Source organism: Quercus robur, chromosome 1, assembly GCF_932294415.1.
Source record: "Quercus robur chromosome 1, dhQueRobu3.1, whole genome shotgun sequence".
Classification (NCBI taxonomy): domain Eukaryota; kingdom Viridiplantae; phylum Streptophyta; class Magnoliopsida; order Fagales; family Fagaceae; genus Quercus; species Quercus robur.
The window spans coordinates 49,637,483-49,665,342 of NC_065534.1; the positions used below are offsets into that span (position 1 = coordinate 49,637,483).

Here is a 27,860-nt window from a genome sequence, read left to right on the forward strand (position 1 = left end):
TTAAAAAATGCTTTTACTATATCCGTAAACTATTTTCAAAACTCAAAAATGTTTTCCGAAAATGGTTTTCTAAAAAACGGCTTTGAGGTATTTTCGTATGTGTGAAGCTTCCCTGCTTTCCTAAGCATGCTTTACAGCTTTCCTTCACATGTACAAACCTATGGTAGTAAGATTTAGTTTCTACACCTTCATTTGTTCATAAATCTGTTGTGCTTGGAAAGTTTTTCCCCTTTCATTTCAAAATGCATAACATCACCCTTCATATTGGGTCGAACTCGAACTCAGGATTGAAGGTGAATGTTGGATTCGTATATCTTAGATTGTTACTAGATGCTGAATGGTAGGCTTTTCCTGGGTCCATAGGTGGACATGATTATGCTGAAAAGGCCCCCTTGATCCACTTTATCCCACAACTTCTATGAAGGGAAGAATTAGATGATTGAGGTCCCCCTTAAGAATTGGACCAACTTACCAATTAAGCCATGTCTCATATAGTTAGCCTAGACTAAGTCAAAACCCGTGAGGACTAGGAAGAGCCAAGTGAACATCCAAGCCTAGGGTAGGATATCCTTCATATGATTGCTTTCAAAATGAGTCAAGGTGAAAGTGTCCACTTTCCATTTGCAAGGTTGCCCTTTTGCTTGTGTCAAAGAGTTGTGCTCTACTCTAGGTTCTATCCATCCTATTTACATAGCATCTGTGATTAACCCCTAGGGAAAAGCAACCTCGTTGGTTGCACATTAGATCGTATCTAATCCCTAAGGGTTTCCAACCCTACAAGGGCATGCATGCATACACTAATGGCTTCGTCATGTAAATGTGTATAGATAAAATTTGTGGCAAGTAGCCGGAACTCCGCACCAAGGAGGACATCACCAAGAGTTCAAAATCTTCTCTAAAAAGGCATAGCCGTCTAGAATAAAGCCTCTTCAGTGTAAATTTGAATTTCCTTGTATTGTAAAGGGCCCATTGTTGGAGCCATTGTCTATAGCCCATGTTTTGGGGGCATTGTAAAAAGCCAAAGTTTTGTAAAAGCATTGTTTGTTAATCAAAAGAGAAGGTTCCATCCTTCAATTTCAAGCATGATATGAATGTTCCACTTACTTGCCAAGGTTGTGCATTAATTCTGCATCACTATAGAAACTAACCACGGTAAAAAACCCGCTCAAGGGTCTAAGCTAATATTTTGAAAATGATAGGTGCATTTTAAATAAGCAAAGAACCTAAACTAACTTCATGTTTGTTTTGTGTTTCCACATTGTCAAATTTTCAAATGTAACCCATTTCTTTCCCATCCCATTCTTTTCCCTTCCAAGATTATAATGAGAAAAGATTGCTTAAACGAAACAATCCAAGTTACCATTACATCATAATTCTATCATCACTAGGTCTCGTGCTAAAGAGATGTCTACCAGTGATCCTTCCCTCGTTAAGGAAAACACTTATGAGATCACTCTCCTAAGAGAGTAGATGGTAGAAATGATGCGGATGATGCAACAGCTGGTTGTAGGAGGGAGCCAAGATTTGTCTAGTCCCATTTCGGAGGGCTCTGCGCCCTGGTTTGAAAATAAGGCCTGGCTGCTGCTAGATTCGAATCAAGGCAAGCCACACCACCATTCGTCCCACAAGGGGTTGACCAAGGATTGAATCCTTCTAAGAATAACACCTCAAAGTCTGGTTACGGTCAGGTCAAAAGTCAAGTGGAGACCTTGATTGAGAAAATCTGCATCATAGAGGGCTACGATGCCCACGTAAGTGTCGATTTGGACAACCTGACCAATTTCCCTCAAGTCATTATGCCTCCCAAGTTCAAGGCACCTGAGTTTGTCAAGTATGATGGCACTAGAGATCCAAAAGCCCATCTGCACATGTTCTGTAGGAAGATGGCACCTTATGGAGGCAATCATCCATTGCTCTACCAAAGTTTCCCTGATAGCTTGACAAGCCCTATGGCCACATGGTATGTGAGATTGGAAAGGACCTCTAGCTGGAGAGAGATGGCCAATGCATTCTTGGAATATAGCTGGTTCAATACTGAGATAGCTCCTGATTACATAGTTCTTTAGAGGACAGAAAAGAAAAGTGGAGAATCTTTCCATGAGTATGCCGAAAGGTGGCTCAAGTTGTTTGTGCAAGTGTTTCCTCCCATAAAGGAAGATGAAATGATCAAGTGGTTCATTGATAACCTTAAGCCTCTTTACTATGAGAAGATGATTAGTGCCCAAGTCACCCACTTCGCAAGCCTGATTCCTATTAAGGAGCCTATTGATAAAGGTATTAGAAGCAAGAAAATAGTTGATCCCGAGGCTTGAATTCTATGATGGAATAGCAGGTGAAAAAGGCGACCATCCGCAAAGGCAAGGAAACCGATGTTCACGTGGTCGACAAAATGCCTAAAGGACCAAGGGTTGTCGTTTTTGCTTATACAGCCCCAAACGCCCAGCCTTATTAGCAACAAGTTCAGCCAGCCCAGGCACCTTATTGAGCATTCAATCTAAGGGGAAGGCTTGATCAACCTTGATATCCCAAGGCAGAGCCACGAAAAATCTCTCTATTACCCATGCTTATCGCAGAGCTTTATGTCTATCTGTTGGAGAAGAAGCTAGTGACTCCACTATTTGGAAAACCTAGAAATGGTCTTCCTCTACTCGATTTTGACCCATCCAAGAAATGTGAGCACCATTTTGGGGTTGAAGGGCACACCTTGAAAGAATGTGTGCATTTTTAAGACTTCGAATCCTAGATCTCATTGACAATAAGCTAATACAGTTTGACAACATGATCAGGCTAAATAACATCACCAATCCCTTGCCTCCTCATCCAAAAGGGAACATGAATGCTATCTCTATAGTGGAAGAAAGAATTCCAAACTTTTCATCCCCCTCATTCCCTTGGGAATCCATGTTGCAGGCTATAGCCTAAGAAAGTCACATTGTTCTGGAGAACATAGGAGCCTCAGGATTTAATCGGGAAATCTGCTCATTCTATGATAGTGGGGACTAATATGCCCTCTTTGATTGTAGAGTGCTCAAGGCACAAGTTCAGAGATTTGCTGTTTGTGGAATTATTTGGATCAAAAGAGAGGTCGTGTGGATGAGTGATTGCATGGTAACTAGCCTATGCTCTCCAAGTACCCAAGTGGGAACTAGCCATAGTGCAATGTCAATAGGATCATGAAAAGACTAGGACGATTACTTACAAGAGTGACTTTGTAAGGCTCCTCCAGGGATGAGGATGCTAGCTCCTCTGACTTCGGTTGTTATCGAAGAGATTATAAAATCGCCTATGGATTCAGAAGTGCCAGCTCCAAAGAAGGGACAAGCCATACCAGCCATTAAAGGTTTCACTCCTTGTATCTTATCTTTGCTTGGGATTGTTGAGCCATCTCTAGGATTTGTCCAGAAGGGAACCTTTGTTGTCCCCGCCATTCGAGGTTTCGATCCTCTAATTCTGCCAAAGTCTATCGAAGGAATCTTTTGGACTCCTAGTCGAAAGGCTTTAGAAGCTACTCTACCCAGTCCAAATATCATCAATCCGAGGATGTTTCTTTAGGGCCAAATCTGCAGACTCAAGAAGGCTTGGTCATTTGTATGTCGAAGCCTTTCCCTTACAAAGATAGCCATTTTGTCCTATGGAAGTACGATGTGACTTTGATCTCCACTTGAACTAGAAAAGAAGAGGTTTACTTTAATGTCTCTTCAAGTCTATTCAGGCTTACTAGGAGTGGTCGATGTAATACTCTTGAGGAACTAGAAAAGAGGAAGAAAGAGATTGACAAGGGCACGGCCAAGCCAATTAGGAAGAGGGTCACCACTGAAGAAGTTGAAGAATTCTTGAAAACCATCTGGAAGATCAATTATAGTGTGATTCAGTAGTTGACCAAATCTCCCACTCAGATTTCTATTTTAGCCCTGTGGTTATCTTTCGAGGTTCACCGTGAGGCACTATTAAAGGTATTGAAGGAAACGTATGTTCCTACTAGTATTAAAGATTCCTCCTTCGAGGGTATGGTATCGTTGGTGTTGGCCACCAGCCAAGTCTCATTTTCAGATGATGAGTTGCCTCTAGAAGGAAGAGATCATACTTTGGCCATGCACATCGTGGCTAAGTGTAAAGACATAATTGTTGCAAGGGTATTAATCAACAATAGATCAACCTTGAATGTTTGCTCGATGGCCACTCTTGAGTGCCTGAAAGTGGATATGTCTCTTATTCGGCCTAGCACCATGATCATCAGAGCCTTTGACAGCATGCATCGCGAAGTGCAAGGCGAAATTAAGCTAATGATTGGGATTGGCCTGAGATCCTTCATTGTCAACTTCCAAAGGGTACTTTCCATATAAATGCTTTTAGGGTGGCCTTGGTTACATGCAGCAGATGCAGTTGCGTCTACCCTCCATTGGAGACTCAAGTTCATATCTGAGAATCAATTGATCACCATTATGGCTAAAAAGCCCATGACTGTCTTCTAAGAGACATCTATTCCCTACATCAATGCTAATGCTTTTCCAGAAGTGTCCTTCCATAGCTTTGAGCTAGTCTCCATGATTCACAATACTTTAGAGCCTGAGTCCGGTTGGCCCATAACAATTTTGATGGTCGCGAAGGAAATGCTCAAGTTTGGGTAAAAGTTAGGCCAAGGCTTCAAAGCTGTAGAACATGGGAGCCCTGCTCTAATTGAACTCTTAGGTAACAAAGGAAGATTTGATTTGGGGTATGAACCCACCCATGAAGAACTCTTTCAAGCTTCCAGAGGAAAGGAAAGGAAGTGTGCCGCTTCAGGGATGTCTATTTCCCATATTAAGGCCACGTTTCTAACCTCGACTAAGGTCATTATGCCAAAACCTTTCAAGGAACTAGAAGACGAAAAGCCTAATCTGGCTTGCATTATTCCGCTTTGTCCCGAAGAGTTCCTCGGGAATGCTATCACATCTTCTGAAGATGATCCAACTTCTACTATTCGACCAGGGATGCCAAGTGAGATAACAGGCCTTTGGACCATCGAGCCTTGCTTTGTGGTAGCACGAACTGAGTAAGGAGTGTTCCATCATCGAATGATTGGGCCTCTCGATCACCTGAGAGGATTGGAATAACATATTTAGTTTGTTTTGCATGCTTATGTTGTTTCCTGCTTTATTTGTATTCCCTATTCATTTCCCCAATTTGTTTCCCAATAACAACCAAAAAGAGTATTTCCCTTTGATTATTACCAGGTATGAACCTTGATTTCCCCTACCCATAATCCATCAATGAAATATTCAATGTATTATTCTAGAAAATTCTTGCAACTCTCTTTATTTGCTTTCCTATGAATATGTGTGTGCAAATTATCTTATGTTTCTCTGTATATGTTTCGCTCTATAGGATCTGTTTTGATTCCCAAGTGGGTACATCGTCCCTATGCCATAACAAGACTGTAGATGATGTAAATGAGACAATAGATTTGGATCATGATGTTGAAGGATTGGAAGAGGTTCCGAACTTACCTCGAGACATCCTAGAAGCTTTGAACAGAGAGAGTGAAGGGTCCAAGCCCAATATAGAAGTGAAAGAGGTGATAAACCTTGTCAAGGAAGGCGAGAAAGAAAAACCCTTTAACTGATCATATGCAACGGAAAATTAACTAATCTACTTCATTCGCAATTAATAACATGTACTATGTAAATTTCAGAATTTAAGAATAAAAGAGCATACCTTGGTGCGGTGAAATTCAAAACCAAAGAATAGAAGTACTTGGGAACACTTTTAATCTTCACTCCAATTCCACTTATGCCCAAGAAGTGTGATCTCTCAATCAGTTTATATGTATGTGTTCAAGGGAGAATAAGAGAGTGGCCTACACTCACATACACACCATTTCATTCAATACAAAATTCTGTATGTTTCTCTCCTTATATATAACTTATTATCAAATTGGGCTAGCCTTTTGGACCATTCCAATTGGGCTTTAGTATGTGCCTTGGAATGGGACCAAAAGGGACAAACAAGACACTGGCTCCAATAATTTTTGGGCCTTTCTGTCAACTCTTGACAAGCCCAAAATTACCATTTATTATATTTAATATCACTATATAAATATAATTGCAATCTATGCCTTATTAATAAATTATATCTCAATACTTTATTATGCATACAACCCCTACATTAAAATATTCGTAGTAATACAAAGTTATGAATGTTGATTGCCACTTTGAAAATTACTATATCTTAATCCTTGAGTACGCGGTTTAATCCTTTAATTTATTCGTCATATATTTACGAAATCCAATTTCATAAATATATACTTTAGTAACTTTTTAATAAAGTAGCTAGGTCTAACACTTCGAATAACCAAAATTCATTAAACTTATCTCAAGGGAATATTTTATATCTCCGTTAAGAGATTATGAATTCCATCTTGAGAATATATGTTCCCTCAACATTAAATGTGGTTGCCCAACATATTGAAGTTTTGATCGTGACTTTAGATCTCATTCCTGATATATCAAAGCAACCTACACTTCATGATTAGGTTCATTATTCTTTTAAGATTAAGAGTTAATGTAAATAGAAGTCGTGAGATTTATTATTCATTTGATAGTCGTTAGTAGAATAATAAATCTCACAGCGGTCTAGTTCAATATGTCTTAACACTTAAAACATATTAACATATCAACTAGAAGTCTCCACTTCCATGATCAAGACAAATCATCTTAGTTGATATGTTATAGTCTTCGCAGATGAAATGCCTAATTTCATCATCGACTACGAACTAAAATTCTGAGTTTACAAAGAACTTGTGATTTATATCCTCTGTAACTAAATCATATAAATCACATACTGTACATCTCATAGACTATATGATAATGTCCAAATATTCATGTTATTATTATTATTTTTGATAATAATAAAACAAGTTTATTAATCAAAACATAATGTCATACATAGCATCATACAATAAGATTTAAATGGCACATATCCTAACAATCTCCTACTTGCCCTAAAGACTATTGTGCACTAATCTAACTCCCATTCCCTCCAAATGTGACTTAAAAGTCCTTTGGGGCAAGGCTTTGGTAAAGGGATATGATAGATTATTTGCACTATCAATCTTTGCTACTACTACATCTCCTCAAGCAACAATGTCTCGTATGATGTGGTACTTTCTTTCAATATGTTTTCCTTTCTCATGATTTCTTGGATCCTTGGATAGTGCAACCACTCCACTATTTTTATAGAACAATGTGATAGGAACTTGCTCAATTTTCACAACACCAAGATCAAAAAGGAATTTCTTAAGCCAAACAGCTTCCTTTGCCGCTTCACAAGCAGCAACACATTCAGCTTCCATGATGGACTCAGCAATACAAGATTGCTTAACACTCCCCCAACTTATGGCTCCACCTCCAAAGGTGAACACACAACCTAAAGTGGACTTTCTAAAATCAAGATCTAACTGAAAATCTAAATCTGTATAACCAATAGGAATCAAATCCTTACTATGGTAAACAAGCATATAATCTCTCGTTCTCCTTATATACTTGAGAATATGCTTTACAGTTGCCAATGTTTAAGTCCTGGATTTTGATTGATATCTGCAGACCATGCCAACTGAATAACAGATATCTAGTCTAATACAAAGCATGGCATACATGAGACTTCCCACTGCAGAAGCATAGGGAATTTGTGAGGTCAACTACATCGCCATTGAGAAGACGTGTTGCACCATAGTGTGGGCCTCACGCAAGCCACAACAGTATATGCTTTACTATACCCAGTGGCTCATTTCCCACATGGATTCCATTAAGTACATCTTTGAAAAGCCAGCTCTTTTAGGGAAGATCTCTCGTTGGCAAATGTTGCTCTCCGAATTTGACATTGTGTTTGTGACAAGAAAGACCATTAAGGGCCAGGCCATAGCCAATTACCTAGCAGACCTACCGCTGAATGATCCAGAACTTTCAGAATCCCTCTTCCTTGATGAGGATGTCATGGCACTAAAGCTAGAACCAGATAGTGTGGAAACGTGGCGTTGGAAGCTTTATTTTGATGGAGCCGCCAATTCTACCGAAAATGGAGTGGGAGCGGTCTTAGTTTCCCCCAAAGGCCAGCAAATCCCTATTTCAGTCAAGTTGAATTTTGATTGCACCAACAACATCACAAAATACAAAGCGTTCATAGTCGGCCTACAAGTGGCCCAAGAGTTCGGTGCCTATGACTTGAGTGTCTTTGGAGATTCCTTGTTGATCATCTCCTAAGTCGAAGGAAAATGGCAAGTCTGAGACACCAAGTTGATTCTGTATCAGAAATTCGTCAACCATTTGATTCCAAAATTCTGAAAAATCACATTTGCCTATTTGCCCCGAGCAAATAACCAGTTTGTAGACGCCTTGGCTACTCTAGCTAGCATGGTCAAGTTGTCAAAAGAAGATGATATGTGGCAATTGCGCATAGAAGTCCTTAGCGCTCCAGCCTATTGCATAAACATTAAAGAATGCATGCGTGTCAAAGCCGAAGCCGATAGAAAGCCATGGTACCATGATATCAAGGCTTACATCAAGAACGGCGAATACCCGTCTAGTGCAAAGGACAGTGAAAAGAAGTTTATTCGATGCATGGCCTGCCAATTTTTCCTAAGTGGAGAAGTCATGTACAAAAGGAACCACAATTCTATCCAACCATGTATAAAGGCATTATTTTCACACACATCAGCAACCTTCTCAAAGGCGATTTCCAAAGTTATACATATAAGTCCTAATCAGAGGCATTGTTTTTCACATACATCAGCGGCCCTCTCAAAGGCGGTTTCCAGATTTATACATATAGGTCCTACCTGGAGGCACTATTTTTCACATACAACTACAGCCCTTTTAAAGGCAATTTATAGATTTATACATACAGGTCATAATCAAAGGCATTGTTTTCACACATATCAGAAGCCCTCTCAAAGGCAGTTTCCAAATTTATACATGTAAGTCCTACCTAGAGGCATTGTTTTACACATACATCAGTAATCCTTTTAAAGGCGATTTACAGATTTATACATGTAAGTCCTAACAAGAGGCATTGTTTCCATACATACACCATGAAGCAAGGAGATAATATCATACATCAAGGCCCACTATGGGGCAATACAATACACACATGTCCAGGCCTATCAAGAGGCAATGAATAATATACATACATAATTGGCCCATCATAGGGCAATGTACAAGATACATGGAAAAGTACATGCCCACACAAGGTATACATCATGCTACAATAAATGGCTAACCCTACGGAGAATCATAACCACTGATATATTGGTCCGTATCATCATCATCATCATCATCGTCGCCTACAAAAAGGCCGATGGAAGGACCCGCACTGCCTGAAGTGCCTGTAACGTACCCTAGATCTTGGGAAGGCCCCGGAGCTTAAGCAAAAAAGTCTCAACCACCCAACAGGCCTAGAGGAGCTGGCATATACTTGGGCTCGTACGGTGGAATGATGGGCCCTTGGCCTGGAATTTGAGGAGAAGGTGAAACAGGAATACGAGTCACTCATAACTCTCTCGTCAAAATCATGGTATAGCCATAAAGCATGGCTAGCTCACTCTAAAGCTGGCTCCGTTTTCTCTGCCATGGTAGCTTGGGCCTCCCTATCTCTCTCCCAAACCTCCCTTCTCAAGCTAATGCCCAAGCAGTCTCCTCATGCATATGTACCTCCCTAGTGGCAGCGATAGCCTCAAGCTTTGTCACCATGCCCTACAGAGCCTCTACACGCACACTCCACTCTGCTCTAGAGGCCATCTGAGCACAAACAATGCCTCCCAACACCCTACCTCCGCTCATAGGGACATCCCCAATAATAGGCCCTACGAAGGACTCTGCGAACCAAGTGGCATAATCCCTGCTGATATCCATATAGGTGTCAAAAGAACCCGTCATGTAAGACCGGTCATCTAGGACAGTGAACTTGAATGACAATCCAAGAGGAGGCAGATCTCTAAGTACTCGATAAACCGGGATGACCTGATGGAAGGTCCTCTTTGCTAGAAAGAACTCCTAGCTCGACAGGGCCCAAAACCAGGGTCGTATCCTCGACTGGCCCATAGCAATAGTAAGCTCTAGCCTCTCCAACAGTGAGCCATCATAAGGGCGAACCACCATCTCATCCCGGGTGACGTAGTCTAAAGCCGCAGAGATAGTGACCGACTATACCACGACAACCCTGGTGATCACAAAGAAAGCCTAAGCATAAGGTCGAGGATACACTATCTCTAACAAACTCGAGTACTGTGGTCTGAAGGATGGGATGTACTTATATGCCCACCAAGTCAAAATCTGTCAGCATCCCTCCAGACTCCTGAAATCCCACTGGGAAGCTCACCATTGGAAAGCGATGAAAAAGCCGTAAGTGACAAACCCCCAATTGTATCTCCCAATGTCAGAGATTGCTCTCATGGCCCATAGCAGCTAGCAGGTCAACTATGACAGGTTGTTGCCAAAGAAGTAACTATCGAGAAAGCACAGGATGAACTGCTGAAGATGAATGTCGGTAGGTGCCACACCCTAGGGAATGCTACCCTGCAGTTACTCAGTGTAGATCTGTGTCAATTTGTCTAAGTTAGCCATATGAATGTCAAAGACGAACCAACTCCCTCTCCATATTGGGACTCGAGGTGTAGCCCTACCTCTCTGTATCAAGCAAAGCCTACAAAGTGCCAACCTCTGCAGTAGCAACTCTCAATGCCTCCTCCTTCTTGGTTACCTCAGCCTGAAGGTGAAAAAAAGCCAATTGTGGCTTACTAGACTCATCAGTCGGCCCACACTCTAAGCTCAAAGTGGAATGAATGAAGGACCTAGCCTCCAATAGCCTCGGTGCTTAATCATCAGCCCTGCTACTCACCTCACTACGACTGGCATCCACTATGGCCTTCTCCTCATCACTCGTCTAGCCCAAGAAAGTGAATCTCTAAGTAAGATCTGCCAACACACTCTCCAAGCTAGTGACTTGAGATCTCAGTTGAATACATTGCGCCTCTGTGGCTAAGGGAGCCAGACTCCTATGCTCAAGCTCAAGGTGGCAAGCTCAGCCTCATAGGCTCTCCCTATCTCATCATAATCCTCTATCGTGGCATCAAGAAGCTCCTTGCAGCAATCCCTGTCCTTAATAGCCTATGTCAGGCACTCTCTCAAGTCTTTAAAGTACTTTTAACTCTGACCTCAAACTCCAGTGCATAATCCCTCAATATATCAGCTGGAAGGCGGGGATCAAGAGGATCTAGAATCGATAGATCAACAATGAAGCACGGGTCCCTACTGGCCTCCACTTTCTAAACTCTATTGTGGATCACTCATGATCGTCCCCAGGAAAAGTAGGATAGTCGATAATCGACCTGCGCTCTTGCTAGGAGCCAAAAATGTGCTCTATGATGACTGTGTCGATATCCTAGACCTATAATCACAAGTGATGACAGAATGGTCACTGAATCGAGGGACATGCTAATCACCCCCGAACTGCCTCAAGGCCATACCTGGAAAGTACCCTGTACAACCCCAGATGCCCACCAAAGGGATGCCAAGTAAAGCAACACAATAGGTCCAACCCTGCCACCTAATGACTCCCCACTTAACTCTCCATCTCCAGTCAGTGGGATGCAAGCCAAAAAAATACCATAACCAACCAATGGTGTCCCTAGTAAAAGGAAGATCAAGGGCCACAGTGATCTTAAACCTATTCTTCCTCAATAACCCAACAGGTTGTGCCTTAGATATCACACTCAGATGACTACAAAACCATAACTGTAGTAGATGCACGCAACAACCAAGCCTACCCCTACCCGTCTTACAACACAAAGAAAGAGACCGAATAGTCTTAGAGATGAGAAAGGGAATAAAAGAAGTGCTATGAGGTAGAGTACTCACCAGGGGTATAATTGAAAAACTGATCGAACTTGATTGAGAAGGGAAAAGCACTGAGCCAAAGAAGGCCACTATAAAGGCCTGATGCTTGTAGAAGGTCCAATGCTCTTCTAAATCCACAAAGTCTCCTTGGTAAGCAACAAGGCACTTGGCTTCGCCAAATTGACAAGGCAAAAAATTAAAAGGGATGCTTCCTCCCAAGCCACTCCCTTATCGGGTTAGAACATCCACAACAGGCGTCCTTAAGCCTAATAACTTTGCCAACTACTTGCGGAAGCAAGACCAAGTCTGTGGTCGATAAACCCGACTCATAGGGGTAGGAAGAGAAAGAAAGTGATCATACTCCTCTAAAGTAGGGACTAAGTCCACATCCCTAATGGTGAAGCACCACAAAGTGGGATCCCAACAAGTAACCACAGCCTCCAGTAAGTGCCAATCCAAGGAAGTGCGAAAGAGTGAGGTGGCATCTCCAAGGAACTACTTGACGTAGGCCCAATCCTTGGAAGAGAATGAAGTCCACCATCTCTTAAGCTCCATTTCATGAAAAGTCTCCCGCTTAAGCAACACCACAATATCATATTTCTTTAGCCTAAGAACATCCATACTCAAATCTGAAAAAATTCGGTGTTCTGATGCAAATCCATGCAGAAAAGCGAAGAAAAATGGTGTTTCTAGGATTTTTTTAGTGAAGAAAAAGGGTAGAAGAAGACTTTCGAAGTAGCAGACCAGAATGTGGAAGGTCTTGGGGTGCGTCTAGCTTTTATGCATGCTTCTCGAGGCCCGCGCACCTTGTAAGGCTGTCAGCCCCAAGTAATGCATTTACAGGGGCTGCCACACCTCGGGACACGTGCCAGGACTTCTCAACCCCCTAGGCACAAACTCACCCCTATTCTGAACATTAATCCAAAGAATGAAGGGTTTTAGACAAGTCCGAAGCAAAGATTCCCTCAGTTTTTGCACTAATAATGGTGCACGACAGGTTTAGCTGCAGACTTGCCTTTTAAAATATTTTTTCACACAACCGAGACTGCACAAAGCTTACACTAGGGCAGTTTACTTTTGCGCTTCTCATCCGACATCCCAGAATATCTTGAACCTCATTTCAAAACTTGGTTCACCCGGTTTAGGGGTCGGTTCAGCCCTCGTCGTCAAGACATGTGAGGGGATAGTGTCAAGGCCAATCGCAATCACTAATAATAGTCCATCTAGCATGGTATGTAGATTGCTGCGATTAATTCCTCAAGGGAACTTTTCTCGAAGCATTGGGCAATTCAATCGAAAATCGAGACAATCAGTGCATTCTGCCACACAGCAAGTCCAAAATCCCGCTGGGGAAATCCACAACCATCATTAAGGTTGTCAACAAACCCGTATCATCCAGTGTGATTCTAATCCCACTTCAAGTCGGTTGATCATTTTAAAACCATGCAAAACCCTACATTGGGGCAGTTTATTTTTCGTGGTTCAGTCCACTTTCCACTAATCAATATGCTCAAGAATGGGTCCATTCCGCTAGGAACCTTTCCTCTCATGATAAGAACTGCATAAAACCTACACTAGGGTAGTTCTATTTAATGCGGTCTTTCCCCTCTCCAAATCCCTTAGTGAGTCAATCAACATAAGATTTTATTGGTAAATCTGTGACAGTATGGTGCAATACAAAGTGACCACAGTGGTGCTACCAACTCCAAAATTCTAAAGTGCTACTAGCATACATGTAAGACCTACCAAGAGGCAATATTCATATATACATCAAGAGCCTACCAACAAGCGAAATCCAAAATCATACATTGAAGACCTACCAAGAGGCAATGTCAAATCATACATCAAGAGCCTACCAACAGGCGATATCCAAAAACATACATGTAAGACCTACCAAGAGGCAATGTTCATGAATCATACACAAGAGCCTACCAACAGGAAAAATCTAGAAACATACATGTAAAGCATACCAATAGGTGATATCCAGAAACATACATCTAGTGCCTACCGAGAGGCAATATCATACATCAGGGCCCATTATGGGGCAATATAATACATACATGTCTAAAGCCTACCAAGAGGCAATATAAAACATACAGTCCAGGCCAACTAAGAGGTAGTCTAATATATACAGGTCTGGCCCACCAAGGGGCAATGTCTACAAAATACAAGAAAAATAAGAAAAACATGCCCATGTAGGGGCTACATCATGGAACAACAATACATGGTTGGCCTAAGGGGAGTCATCATCCCTAACGGCATCATCAGCAAAGCGCCTAGTACCGCCATCATCGGCATTGTCACTTGTAATGGGACCTGTAGAAGGACCAGCTCGATCTACCGAAGAACCTGGGACATCTCCTGGAACAAGGCCTTGAGCCCATCATTTAAAAGGGCATATCCCTAACTACCAGACAATCTAGGAGGAGCACGCATATACTCTGACTTATGTTAGCGAATAAGAGGATATCTGCTAGGAATATGAGGTGCAGGAGGTACAAGCATCCTACGTCCCCTTATCTTGCCAATCAGAATGCTGATATACTCACGAAGTAGACCTATCTCAAGCTGAAGTTAACCCATCTCTCTCTCCCTATGGCGATGGCATGGGCCTCCCTTTCTCTCTGCCATAGGTCCCTCTCTTGTGCTAGCGACCTGGCAATCTCCTCTTGTATATATGCCTCTCTAGTGGTAGTAGCGCCCTTAAGATCTCTCACCCTAGCTAGTAGGGTATCTACATGCAACCTCAAATGGGACTCTAAAGGCCGACGAGCACATGCTATGCCATCAAGCACTCTACCACCATTCACAGGGCAATCATCCATGATGGGTCCAGCTGAGGACTACAAGAATCAAGTGAAGTAGTCGGTGTCCTCAATGACAAAACCATCGAAGGAGCTTGTCATATAGTCAAGATTGTCCAAAATCACCTCAAAACATGTAAGCTCCTGAGGTGGGCTCCCTAGGTACTTTGAAGCCTGGTATAACCTAATGATAGGTCCTCTTAGCTAAGAAAAACTCTCAGCTCGACAAAGCCCTGATCCAGCATTATACCCGCGACTTAGCCATAGCATGGGTAACCTCATGCCTAGCTAACAGCCACCCATCATAGGGATGATTGAGTATCTCACCCCAGGTGACACAATCCAATGCAGCTTTGACGGTGGATGGCTATGTCAAGACAACTCTAGTGATCTCGTAGAGGGACCAAGCATATGCCCTAGTATAAGCCTATGAAGAAAGGCCAAAATACTGTGGGTGCAGGGCTGGGATATACTCATATACCCACCATGTCAAAATATGCCAATAGCCCTCGAGGCTCCTGAAGCCACATCATAAAGCTTGCCTTAGGAAAGTGATGAAGAATTCATAAGAAAGGGTTGCCCAATCAAAGGCCCCTATGTTTGACACTACTCTTATGGCTCCCAACAACTTGCAGGACAGCACCGACTGATTGTTGCTAATCAGGCAACTACCGATGAAATAGAAAAAGAACCACTTGAAAGCAATGTCATTTGGCTCCACCTCCCAAGGTATGCTCTCTCTCAGCCGCTCTATACAAATTTGAGGCTTGTTAGTAGGCCCAAAATACTGTCGCCTCATTGGAGTAAGGGGATAAAGAATGCCCAAGAGCTCGCTCGCAGTAGAAAAATTTATAAGATCGGACGGGACCAAATACCCACCAAATCTAAGGCCCAAAATAGCCGTCCAGTCAAAGGGAAGGACTGTATACTTCCCACAACTCAAATGAAAGGTGGTAGTCTTTGCATGAAATCGCTGCACCAAAGTCTCCAGTATTGCATGCCTCATAGAATAAGGAGGAATCCTCAGGAACTCCATGAAGTCTTGCTCAACCAAAAAATCGAGATAGCACCCATTCATCTCACAGTCATACAAACGAAGGAGGAATAAAGACGAAGCTCCCCGACCATGAATCTTGTCAGGGGCCTGCACTCAAAATTAGAAAAGCTACCAGTTAGCATGCATATCTACACATTTAGATCTGACAATTGAAAGAGAAAAAGGGAATATACTTGAGCCTTCCAAATCTGAATAAAAGGATGCCTCTTTAGACCATGTTGAAGATGAGTGTTGGCTATACTGTCATCGATCTCTCTAGTATAAGCCTTAACCTCGAACAAACCAAACAGAAACCTCGATCTACGACCGCAACGCCTTTGAGCACCTAGACCTGGCCTGGTCCTAGGCCTCCTCCCTTCTTGGTCCAAGGGAACTGTGAAGAATCTTCTCCAAACCAGTACAGGACTAAGATGAGGCACTGGCTGTCTCTATAGAACACCGACTCCTAGTACGATGTGCTATATGAGTGCCTCTAGAAGGCGCATGATCATCACTGCCTCGGTCGAAGTGCCTCTGAAGATTTTGCCTGACCTGCAGATTGGCTGAGACCATATTGTTGTCACTACTAGACGAAGTGGTGCAAGACGGAACAATGGTGGGAGCCTTCCCGCGAGCACCGCTGAATCTCGTTCGTCGAGACATAATCTGTGGAAGCAAATTCAAGATTGGTTAGTAAGCCCAAAAGTATTTGGCAATGAAAGTAAATAGGTAAGTATGTCTAACCCTACTGCCTAACACATGCCATGCATGTCCATAACAAAATATCATGTTTTCTCAAAATGTCAAGGTTTTCAAAATACCGCCCTCTCAATTCAGCCATGCTCATTTAATCCTATCTATCTTTTTAAGATTCAATTCGGCCGTGCTCTTTTAATCTGACGCAAATTCAATTTGGCCATGACCGTTTAATCTTACCTCTTTCAAAAACTACTCTCATTCAAATTTGCATTATTTTCATATTTCAACCCTCTCAAAAAATTTTCATGTTTGACATGCATAGTCTCTCATATTTACCTAGCTTTTCTTTTAATCTTGTTAGTGTACCATGTGTTTTCATAGCATCCAACATGTACGAGTTTTCCTATGCTGCTTAAACATGTGAACAAACATATTTTCCAACATCATCATGGCATAAATGACAAAAACAAAAAAAACATATATGCCAAAAATACCAAAAATAAAATAAATGCTAGCATGCTTTCCTACTTGCTTGGCTACTAACATACTTGTAGAAAATAAAAAGAAAAACAAAAATGGACACCGACCTCAAGTTTATAATTGGAGACTGAAGCTGTGGATTGAAGCTGAAAGCTGGATCTACTAGACCGCGACTTCCTCCAGAGAACTTTTTAGAAGTGAGATTTCAGAGAAATGGAAGCGAAATGGTCAAAATGAGGCTTTGGGGCCCATTTATAGGGCCTTGTACAAATAGGGTTGCCCAGCTCACCTTAAAGAGCCATCGGGTTTGCCCGGCTCACCTACAAGGGCTGCCGATTAGCATTGACAATTAACCCTTGACCAAAAAAGAAAAGAAAAAGAAAACCCAGAGTTTATTGCCTAGTTTCGAGGACCAGGTTAGAGAAATTTTTCCAGATCAGCTGTAGCAGCTTAACCGTATCAAGTAAAACTAGTCTCAATCCACGAACAGTGCAGTTTCCGCAAACGATTTTGGGGCAACAAAATGCGGAATCACATTCTTTATCTGACACCTCTTATTGCATTTGAGATGTCAAATAAAGAAGGGGTAGCTATAGACACCGTGCGGGGCTTTAGGTGATCTCTCTCTCTCTCTCGGTGGAGGAGGGTATTTGTCTACCTTTGGTTTTATGGTAGGAATCTGGGCCAAATTTTAAAGGATTACCAAAGGTGAGTGGAGTTGCCACCAATCATTAGGTTTTTCTAAGGTGTGATTGGTCACCTGTTTCTAGTTGATTTTATTACTGATCCTATTTTAAGACAAAGGGCATTTTTCCTAATCTAATGTGGATGGCAAAAAAAATCTTGATTCTTAGGTCTGGAAGTTTGGTTATGTGTGGAGAAGGTGTTGGGCACCCCAAAACGCTTGTCCAAGGATAGTCATTTGTTTTGATAAAACCTTAATTTTTGGAAATTGATAGTAAAAACATAATTTTAGCATTGGCTATTGAGACTTTGCATGCATAGTGGCTTTGAGGTTTGGCTTTTGAAAGGGCATGGTCCTAATTTATGCTTTCCTATGGCATTCGAGCCGAGTACCAGATTTCCACGACGAAAATCCGACTGCTTGTCACCTTGCTTTCGCAATGGAAATTAGGCATCGCTTTGCCTTAGGTGACATGGACAGTGACGATCACTCCGAAAGGACGAGGGGAGTAGGTATATATACATACAACATGCACAATGCAAGCATACAGAGCAGGAAAGTAAATACCTACATCCTTAGAGCATGGCCCAAAATAAGGGCAGGAAAGTAAACAGGGGTCGCCATACTTTAGAGATTAGGACGAATGGTACAAGGCATAATATACCTAATACAAACCATCTAAGAGAGAAAGGAAGGAGGAAAGGGGTTTAAAAGAGTACATAACCAAAGGGAAAGGCTAAACTCCTAAACCTACTGAACACAACCGTTTGGCTTATCTACATGCTTGCGTCTGCGCCCTTTTGCTTGCGCATGGGAAACCATGCCCTAGCTTCATGTGTCCTCGCTCTATGTGTGTACATGCAAAGGTAAAGAAAAAAAACCAGTAGACAAGCAATGGAAGGAAAAGATGCAAAGAGTATATGAAAAGGCATAAAACAGATGAGCGTGATAGACATGGCAAGCATAGCAGGAAAGCAAACAAACAAGTGAAAAAGCAATCAAGCAACAGAACGAACAAAAGGTGGTGTCTACGAGGGACAAATATAGGTCTAGATTGAATGTCCATAACTTCATTGTGCTGAAGCATGGACAACACACTAGTAAGCAAGACTCATGCATGGACACGGAGCAACCTAGCATCCAAAGACGCATCCCAAATAATTACACCTAAACAAGGCCTTATGGGCGTCGGATGTAACCACACAACCATAAACCTGCTAAGGGCATTAAATGTGGCAAAGCCTAGAACTGGAAAGGCTAGCACAAGCATAAAGCATAGAAGCAAGCAAACATAGACATGCAAATTGGATAATTCAAACCCTTTTATATGGGCCTTGGTGTGTGGATGATGACAAAGACCATAAGGTCTAGATCAGGTCCTAACAATCAGGCCAAAACACATGGAAGAAAGATAAAGTGACAAACGGGCTACAATAGCACATGGCATGACAAACATAGCCTAGGTTTAGGCACACAAACATGGCATTAAGTGCACAAGCACATGGAATATAGAAAAAAGCATGTAGAGAACGTAGATCCAAGCACATAGGCATGCGAAAACATAGATCTAGACATATAGGCAAAGGAACATACATGTAAACATGTAGAAATTTAGCACATAGACATGGTAGAACATAAATCCAAGCATAAATGCATGTGAAGACTCGGATATAGGCATAGGAGCATAGAACGTGCATACAAACATGTAGATCCAAGCAAGACATAACCAACATGTGAGCATGTAACCCTAACATCAACCTAGAACTAAAAGAGGCATAAAACATAGGAATACATGGCATAAAAACCCTAAGCGTGTAGATCTAAACATATGAACATGGAAGAATGTAGATCTAAGCACAAAACATGGCATAAAACATAACGACCATGAAATTTAAGCTAGAATCACAAATAAAGCCAAAACCATGCCAAAGAAAGTAATAAATCATGTTATTCAAGCAAAAATAGCAAGACAAATGCGAGAAAAAGATTTAGAAGGTTAGGGGTGTGGATGATAGCTAGAAAAGCTACATCCACAATCCTAAACCCCAAATCCAATAGTATAGAACCAAGGAAAAGAAGATTGGGTATAAGAACCATACCTTGTGTTTTTGGTGAAGAGAGAAGAATCAAGATATTTTGATGTGTTTTTTGGGTGTTTTTTGTGTGTGTTTTGGTGTTTGGAAGAGAGAAAAAAAATGTAGAGAAACTGAGCAGAGAGAAATACTTAGAAAAAATGTGTTTTTCCTTGGTTGAAGGGGTGCCTGGGGCTATTTATAGCCTTAGCATGCTTTTTGAGGCAACGGCTTTTGAAGGGCTGCCAGTGGCCCTTCAAGGATCACTGGCCTCAAAAGGCCTCTAATTGGACTGATCTTGAGTCCCTTTGAAATATTTTGAATTCTTGTTTCCGAAAAGGTATGGATCTTGAAAATCCAATAGTCAGATCAAAAGTTATGGCTCTCGAAAGTTAGCGGTACATCAATCGATGCGACATCCCGGTTTTCATGATATCTCAGCCATTCTAACTCTGATTTCAACCAATGAATATTAATTCGAGTGAGAATTTGATAATCTCCACAATGGCATTGGTTTTAACCCATTTTGACAATCGGATCAAAATTAGGGTTTTTGGGCCCACCCAAGATCGACTTCGGGTCAAACTTAGTCAAAGTTGTTAAAAATCTCCGAGAAACTTGGGTTTGATGTAAAACTTTGAAAAATGTTGTTTTGTGAGGGTTTTGACCTCTTTTGACCTTCAGTCAAACCTAGGGCTGACTAGGGGCATTTTGGTCATTATAGCTAAAAAAGGCACTTTAGGTGCTCTGGTGCCGAACGAGTTGCGCCACGTCGTTCTAGATGTTCTCTTGGCTCCATGGAGAGAAAATGATATTTTTGGATTTTTCGGGGTCCAGCACACAAATCGAAGGAAGACAAAATACGGTATCAACAGCTGCCCCTTCTTTATCTGATATTTCGAGTGCAATGAGAGGTGTCAGATAAAGAACGTGATTTCAATTTTTTTTTTTTTTTTTTTGCAAAATTTTAGTAGTAATACTACTAGAGATGCATGCTAGTGTTTATTCTATTTTTGGAATTTTCATAATCATATATACTTTTGCCATGATTTATGTCATGCTATCTTAGGAAAATATGCGTGTGTTATTGTTTTTGATATATGAGTGCGTGAATATGCGGGAATTTAAATGTTGAAAATAAAATGCAGGATATGGGTAAGAGGACTTACCTGGTAGTTGGGAATAGTGGAAAGGAGAGCCTAGGGCGCAGCCACTAGTTTACTCACTGGTAAATCAGAAATTTGAAGACTTTTGAATGAATGTGAGCCCGAGGACGTGTGTTGCCGGTTCACCCACCATAGATTAAGGATTTGGAAAACTTCTTAAATGAATGTGAGCCCAGTAGGGGTGTGCAAAAAACCGACGAACCGAAAAAACCGCTTCAAACCGACCGAACCGATGTAAAAATTTCGGTTCGGTTTCGGTTCGGTTCGGTTTCGGTTTTATCATATAAAAAACCGAAAATTTCAGTTCGGTTTTCGGTTGCAATTTCTAATAGGCCGAACCGACCGAACCGAACCGAAATATATTAAATAATAATTTGTACAAAATATTCTAACAAAGTACCTGGTATCCTAGCGGCAAGGACACGTGCTTGTCTCCAGTCAGCCCAGGTTCGACCCTTAGTAATGCCTTTTTATTTTTCCTCTCCTTATTACCAAAACTACGTCGTTTTGGGGTTTGCTTTATAACCCTATTAATCCTATTTTCAGCATTTGTCTCTAACGTTTGGGTTTTTTTCTCTCTGACTTCCGTTTTCAACATCAAGAGAGAACATCAAGAAGCAAGAAATGAAAAACCCACACCAAGAACAACATTCAGAGAGAATCAAGAACAAGAATCAAGAAACCCACCCAAAGATCCAGAGAGAAAACATCAACAAACCCCGTTGTCGCCGCTGCCTGGAATCTTCGCCACCTGGGTTCAATCGCCGCCGCCTCCTTCGCTGTCGCCGCCTCTCTGGTTTGATTTTTCTGTCTTCGTGGTTTGGGTTTTGTTCCTTGTGGGTTTCTGTTTAGGTTTCAAGGTTTCTGGGTTCGTGGTTTGGGTTTTGTTCTACGTGTTTGGGTTTCAAGGTTTCTGGGTGTTTGGGTTTTGTTCTTCGTGGTTTGGGTTTTGTTCTTCGTGATTTCTAGGTTTCAAGGTAGAAGGTTGTGAGTTTGGTTTCGCCGGTACGCTTCTTCGACGTTCTCTCTCTCTTTTTTTTTTTTTTTTTTTGGGTTTTGTGTTTGCTACTTTGCTTGGTGCTTGGTGTTTGTTGGTGTTTGGGTGGTGAGAAAACGTGGGAAAGCAAAGGGATTTTCTGGGTTTGTTAATTTTTTCTGGGTTTGTTTATTTTTTTTGGGTTTGTTAATATTTTCTGGGTTTCTGCTTTCTGGGTTTGTTAATTTTTTTTCTTTGTTTGCTTTCTTAGAAAATAAATGATGAGGAAACCGAAAAACCGACCGAAACCGAAATCCAACCGAAACCGACGAATTTCCAATTATTTCGGTCGGTTTCGGTTGAGAATTTCACAAACCGAAAATTTCGGTTTCGGTTGGCCAACACTTAGAAAACCGACCGAAACCGAACCGACACACCCCTAGAGCCCAGGGACGCATGTCGCTGGTTCACCCACTGTAGATTAGGGATTTTGGAAACTCTTGAATGAATGTGAGCCTAGGAACACATATTGCTGGTTCACACACTATAGAATGTGAGTCCAGGTACACTTGTCGCTAGTTCACCTACTGTAAAATGTGAATCCAAGGATGCTTGTCGCTGGTTCACCCACTGTAGAATACGAGTCCAAGGACGCTTGTCGCTGGTTCACCCACTATAGATCGTAAGCCCAAGGACGCTTGTCGTCGGTTCACCCACTGTAGAATGCGAGTCCAGGGACGCTTAACGCTGGTTTACCCACTGTAGATCATGAGCTCGAGGACGCTTGTCGTCGATTCACCCACTGTAGAGTGCTAGTCCAGGGACACTTGTCGCTGGTTCACCCACTGTAGAATGCGAGTCCAAGGATGCATGTCACTGGTTCACCCACTGTAGATTGTGAGCCCGAGGACGCTTATCGCCAGTTCACCCACTATAAATTGTGAGCCCAAGGACACTTGTCGTCGATTCACCCACTATAGAATGCTTGTAAGAATCTGGGTTTTTTTTTTTTTTTTTTTTTTTTTTTGTGAGATCATATGCTTGACATAGACCTGCATAACATGTTTAGGAAAAAGTGTTAGTTCATCTGTATTTCCATTTAACTTTTGGGCTTACCACTTGTGTTTGAATTTTTTGTTGTTTTGTAGATCATGTCTCAGAGGGCTAGTTCTAGGGGAGATCAAGGAAAGCCCCCATTTACGCTACGTCCCATGGGGACGATGTTTCTAACGATGAAACCTCTTCGGCTAGCGAGCATGCAGCTCGGGTTTTGCAGAGTCACTTTGACTGCGAGGGTGATGACCCTAGGCCCACTAGCGGTATACCTATAGAGACCCGTTCTAGGAGGCGGCACTCGGTTGAGATGGCCAATGTCTCCTCTGAGTCTCATATTGTTTCTAACGGGGCTTCTTCATGGTATAGGCTAGCTAGAGGGAGGGGGCCTCCGAAGGAGAGATGCAAGCCGAGGATCTCATCATAGACATAGATGCTGACCTTTCTTGGGATGAGGTCCATCTGGACTTGGGCGCTCGGAGGAGCAGTTTGAGGCCAAGGTTTCCACCACGTCAAGCTGGGGCCAATGCTCTCTCACACTCTTTCTTTTACTCTCCTTTTGTGTAAACCGGCCTTTTGGGTTTTCAATCTACCTTTTGCATTATCTCACGCTCTCTTTCTTTTGGCTCTCTTTTTGCATAGACCGCCCTTTCGATTTTTTGATCTACCTTTTTACTTTTTTTTTTTACACAAAAATGTAGAAATAAGGTGCATTGAGAGGCTCCTTTATGTAAAGTACCGTATGACGGCATTAGAATTGGTAGGCATATTGAAGTCATGCCCGTCCATGCGGCTAGAATCAAGGCTCCTCTAGAAAAGGCCCTTTTTGCCACATATAGGCCCTCGTAAGTTGTGGCAAACTTTCCTTTATGATCAGGCATGGCCTAGTTGCACTTTTTAAAGACTAGATCACCTTCTTCAAAGACCCTGGGTCTAACTTTCTTGTTGAATGCTCGCTCGACGCGGTGTTGGTAGAATTGTCCATGGCACATTGTGGTCATACGCTTTTCATCTATCATGTTTAGTTATTCATACTGAGAATGGGCCTATTCAGCTTTTGACAGCTCTGTTTGAGATAAAATCCAGAGAGACGAAATCTCTACCTCTGCGAGGAGGATGGCCTCCATGCCATATACTGATGAATAAGGGGTCGCACCCGTGGAACTACGAATAGAAGTGCGATATACGCACAAAGCAAACAGCAAGTACTCGTGCCAGTCCTTGTATGTGTTTGTCATCTTCACCAAGATTTTCTTTATGTTCTTGTTAGCGGCTTCCACTACACCATTCATTTAAGGGTGATAAGGAATCGAATTTTTGTGCTCGATCTTGAACTGTTGGCAGAGTTGTTGGATCATTTTTCCATTTAGGTTTGTCCCATTATCTGTAATGAGCTCTCCTGGAACGCCGTAGTGGAAAACAATGTTATGTTTCAGGAACCGGGCTACCACTGCTTGAGTGATGCTCTTGTACGAAGTGGCTTCCACCCACTTTGTGAAATAATTGATGGCCACAAAGATGTACTCTTGACCGTTTAAAGCTTTCAGAATCACAGGTCCGATGACATCCATACCCCAAGTTAAGAAGGGCTATGACCGTTATTCTTATCTTGAAAGGCTTGGCAACGGTGGCATGTCCTCATAATCTTGCGGGCCAACAGGGGTCCATTGGCATGAGCCCTAAGTAAGCCTTAATGCATCTCTTCCATCAAATGATTAGCCTTGGAGGCATCTACGCATCAGAGCTAGGTAGAATCATGGTTCCTTTTGTACAAGACTTCTCCACTCAAGAAAAATTGGCAAGCCATGCGCTAGATAAACTTCTTTTCACTATCCGTTGCACTGGGCAGGTATTCACTGTCCTTGATATAAGCCTTGATATCATGGTACCATGGCTTTTCGTCGACTTCGACTTCGACACTCATGCATTCTTCGATGTTCATGCAATAGGCTGGAATGCCACGGACTTCTATGCGCAATTGCCGCATATCGTCTTCTTCTGATAACTTGACCATGCTAGCCAGGGTAGCCAAGGCGTCCGGAAACTAGTTGTGTGCTCGAGGCAAATAGGCAAATGTGATGTTTCGGAACTTCGAAATCAAGCGGTTGACGCATTTTTGATACAGAATCAACATGGTGTCTCGTGCTTGCCATTTTCCTTCGATTTAGGAGATAATCAATAGGGAATCTCCAAAGACGCTCAAGTCATAGGCGCGGAACTCTAGGGCGACTTGCTGGTCGACTATGCACGCTTTGTATTCTGTGATGTTGTTGGTGCAATCAAAATTCAACTTGACTGAAACAGGGATTTGCTGGCCCTTGGGGGAAACTAAGACTGCTCCCACTCCATTTCTAGTAGAATTGGCGGCTCCATCGAAATAAAGCTTCCAACGCCACGGTTCCACACTACCTGGATCTGGCTTTGGTGCCATGACATCCTCATCAGGGAAGAGGGATTTTGAAAGCTCAGAATCACTCACCGGCTGGTTCACTAGGTAATCGGCTATGGCCTAACCCTTGATTGCCTTTCTTATCACAAACATGATCTCGAATTCGGGAAGCAACATTTGCCAACGAGAGATCTTCCCTACAAGGGCTGGCTTTTCGAAGATGTACTTAATGGGATCCATGTGGGAAATGAGTCGCATGGTGTAGTAGAGCATATATTGCCACAGTTGCGTGATGCCTATGCTAGGGCGCAACACGTCTTTTCGATGGTGATGTAGTTGATCTCGCAACTGGTGAATTTCTTGCTAAATAGTAAGTGGTAGTTGGTTGTTTAAGAACTTTTTTTAAAAAAATAAATAAATTATCCTCCCTATGTCTATATTTATCAATTTGTGTAATTCTACGTTAGATTCAATTTACTGTTTTTTGGAATGGTAATGTACAAATCATTATTAATTGAAACTCCTACAATTTAACTTTATTTTTCTCAATCACATCTCTTCTATATGAAATTAATTATCCCTAACAATTGTTGTGCCTTTCACTACAACTTCTTTTCATTTTTTACAAGAAAATACATTTTTAAAATTAAAAGATAATATTGCTCACGTGCGAGCCTTTCCCATAAAAAATATTTAAAACTATTTATTTATTATTATTATTATTATTTGCTTTTTTAGGCATTTAAAACTTTTGTTATGGATGTGTACTTAATAGCTACATTTTAGGACTAAGTGGCTACCTTTTAGGATTAAAAAAAAACTTGGTGAGAGCTTGAGAGGCTTCTCATTAAAAAATATATATGATACTATTTAATTTTTTTTAAGGCATTTCAAACTTTTGTTATATATATATATATGTACTAAGTGGCTATATTTTAGGACTAAGGGATTACCTTCTAGGATTTAAAAAAAAAAAAAAAAAACTTCTTAATCATGTGCCTTTCCCATATAAAAAATTAATACTATTTAATTTTTTTTTCTTTTTAGGCATTTGAAATTTTGTACTAGAATTGTGCCAGTTTTGAAAAATAAATTACTTTTGGACCTGGGTTCAAAAAATAATAGATGCACCCAAAAAAAAAAAAATTTATGTGGCTTGATATTAAACTTTGAGAATAGGTTGCCTTCTCAAACAGTATTCTTGGTGTTTTAAAAAACTAATACTTTCAAAAAATTTATTATTATTTTTGGACGATTGAAACTATTGCTTTAGAATTGTGCTGGATTATAAGAAAAACAAAAAAAAAATCTTCTAGGCCTAGGATAAAAAATATAATAGATGAACCAAAATACAAAAAATAAAAAAATAAAAATTTATGTGACTTGATTTTAACTTTGAGAATAGGTGGACTTTTCAAGTATTCATGGTGTTTAAAAAATTTTATACAATTTTAAAGATAACTTCACAACTTCCATTACCAAAAAAAAAAAAAAGCATTTATAATATGAGAGTCTTTCCTATAAAAAAAAATAATAATAATAATACTGTAGGGTCACGTTTTGCAGCCTATGCCCAAGATGTATGGGATCTTGGACTAGTAAGGCCGGTACAAAAAATTTGTAGAGAGTGGGTCAAATAGCTAGGCTTTAGTGCATGGATAACAGTTAATATAGTGTTTATCACAATCAAGCAAGGATGAACTGAGTTTATCAAAGAAGGTTGGTCCTTGGTATAGTCTAAGGAGTTTTTTCTAGTGCCTCTTGAGTGATAGGGGTTTTTTTGCCCCGCCATTACTGCCCCCCATTCACCCCTTTTTATATTAGTTTTCTTCCTCCCGATTTGGGTTCTTAGTGCTGATACTTGTCCCATCAGCCCTTCCTCCAAGTTGTTGGGAGTGGTTGTAAATGCAGAAAAGCATGGCTATGTCAGGTACAAGGCACTGAATGCAATAATGGCAGCTTTTCCCTTAGATATTTCTATTCTCCCCGTTGTCCTTTTCTGTTTTAGTATTTTTCCTGTTCCATGGAGTGACCCGGAGTGCCACTTTCAGTGATAGGCCGTTCCTTTTGTATTCTTCCCATGGCCGAGGAGGGGTTCTTCCTTGGACTGGGCCCCTGATCCAACGTGTATATTGGTATGAGCTCCCTAGTCTGTTACCCCCACAATAACCCCTCGAGATTCTTCTTTTCTTCCCCATGGGAGGAAAGGAGGATCTTGATGTGATGATAGTCCTTTCGCGCCCATTTTGCACTATGTCTGATTGTAAGACATTCTTTTAGTTTATCCAAGTCGCGTTCCTGCCGTTTCGGTACACGAGGTGCGCTTTCATTAAGGTCTTTTTAAGAAGTGACGCAAATCCAACGGCTGAAGACTGCTTTGGAAATTGAGCGAGATTTATCTCGCTTATAATTCTTTCTTGGAGATTTGAGCGAATTAATTGCTACCAGGTTTGCCTCCTATATAAGACACATGGGGGGGGGGGGTCGTTCTTCTTCATTTACAGATCCTTGAGTTCTGCGAGAGTTTCAGGCTCTTAACTCTTCAGATGTTCCCAAAGGCCCCACCAAGGTGGTGATTGAGATTTAGGGAACGAAATGGCCAAGGATAAGGGTGAGGGTGGAGGAACCAAGCC

General features: G+C 41.5%; 1 protein-coding gene across 1 annotated transcript; it reads left to right on the forward strand.

The window, feature by feature from the left end:
* Positions 1-7,772: 7,772 nt before the first annotated feature.
* LOC126712841 (uncharacterized) lies at positions 7,773-8,237 on the forward strand. The gene has a single exon (XM_050412335.1). It carries the CDS (start codon positions 7,773-7,775, stop codon positions 8,235-8,237), a length of 465 nt encoding a protein of 154 aa, XP_050268292.1.
* Positions 8,238-27,860: the final 19,623 nt, after the last annotated feature.

Bases quoted from the DNA above. Each gene is read 5' to 3' on its own strand.
- LOC126712841 (XM_050412335.1), top strand. From the start codon at position 7,773: ATGGATTCCATTAAGTACATCTTTGAAAAGCCAGCTCTTTTAGGGAAG.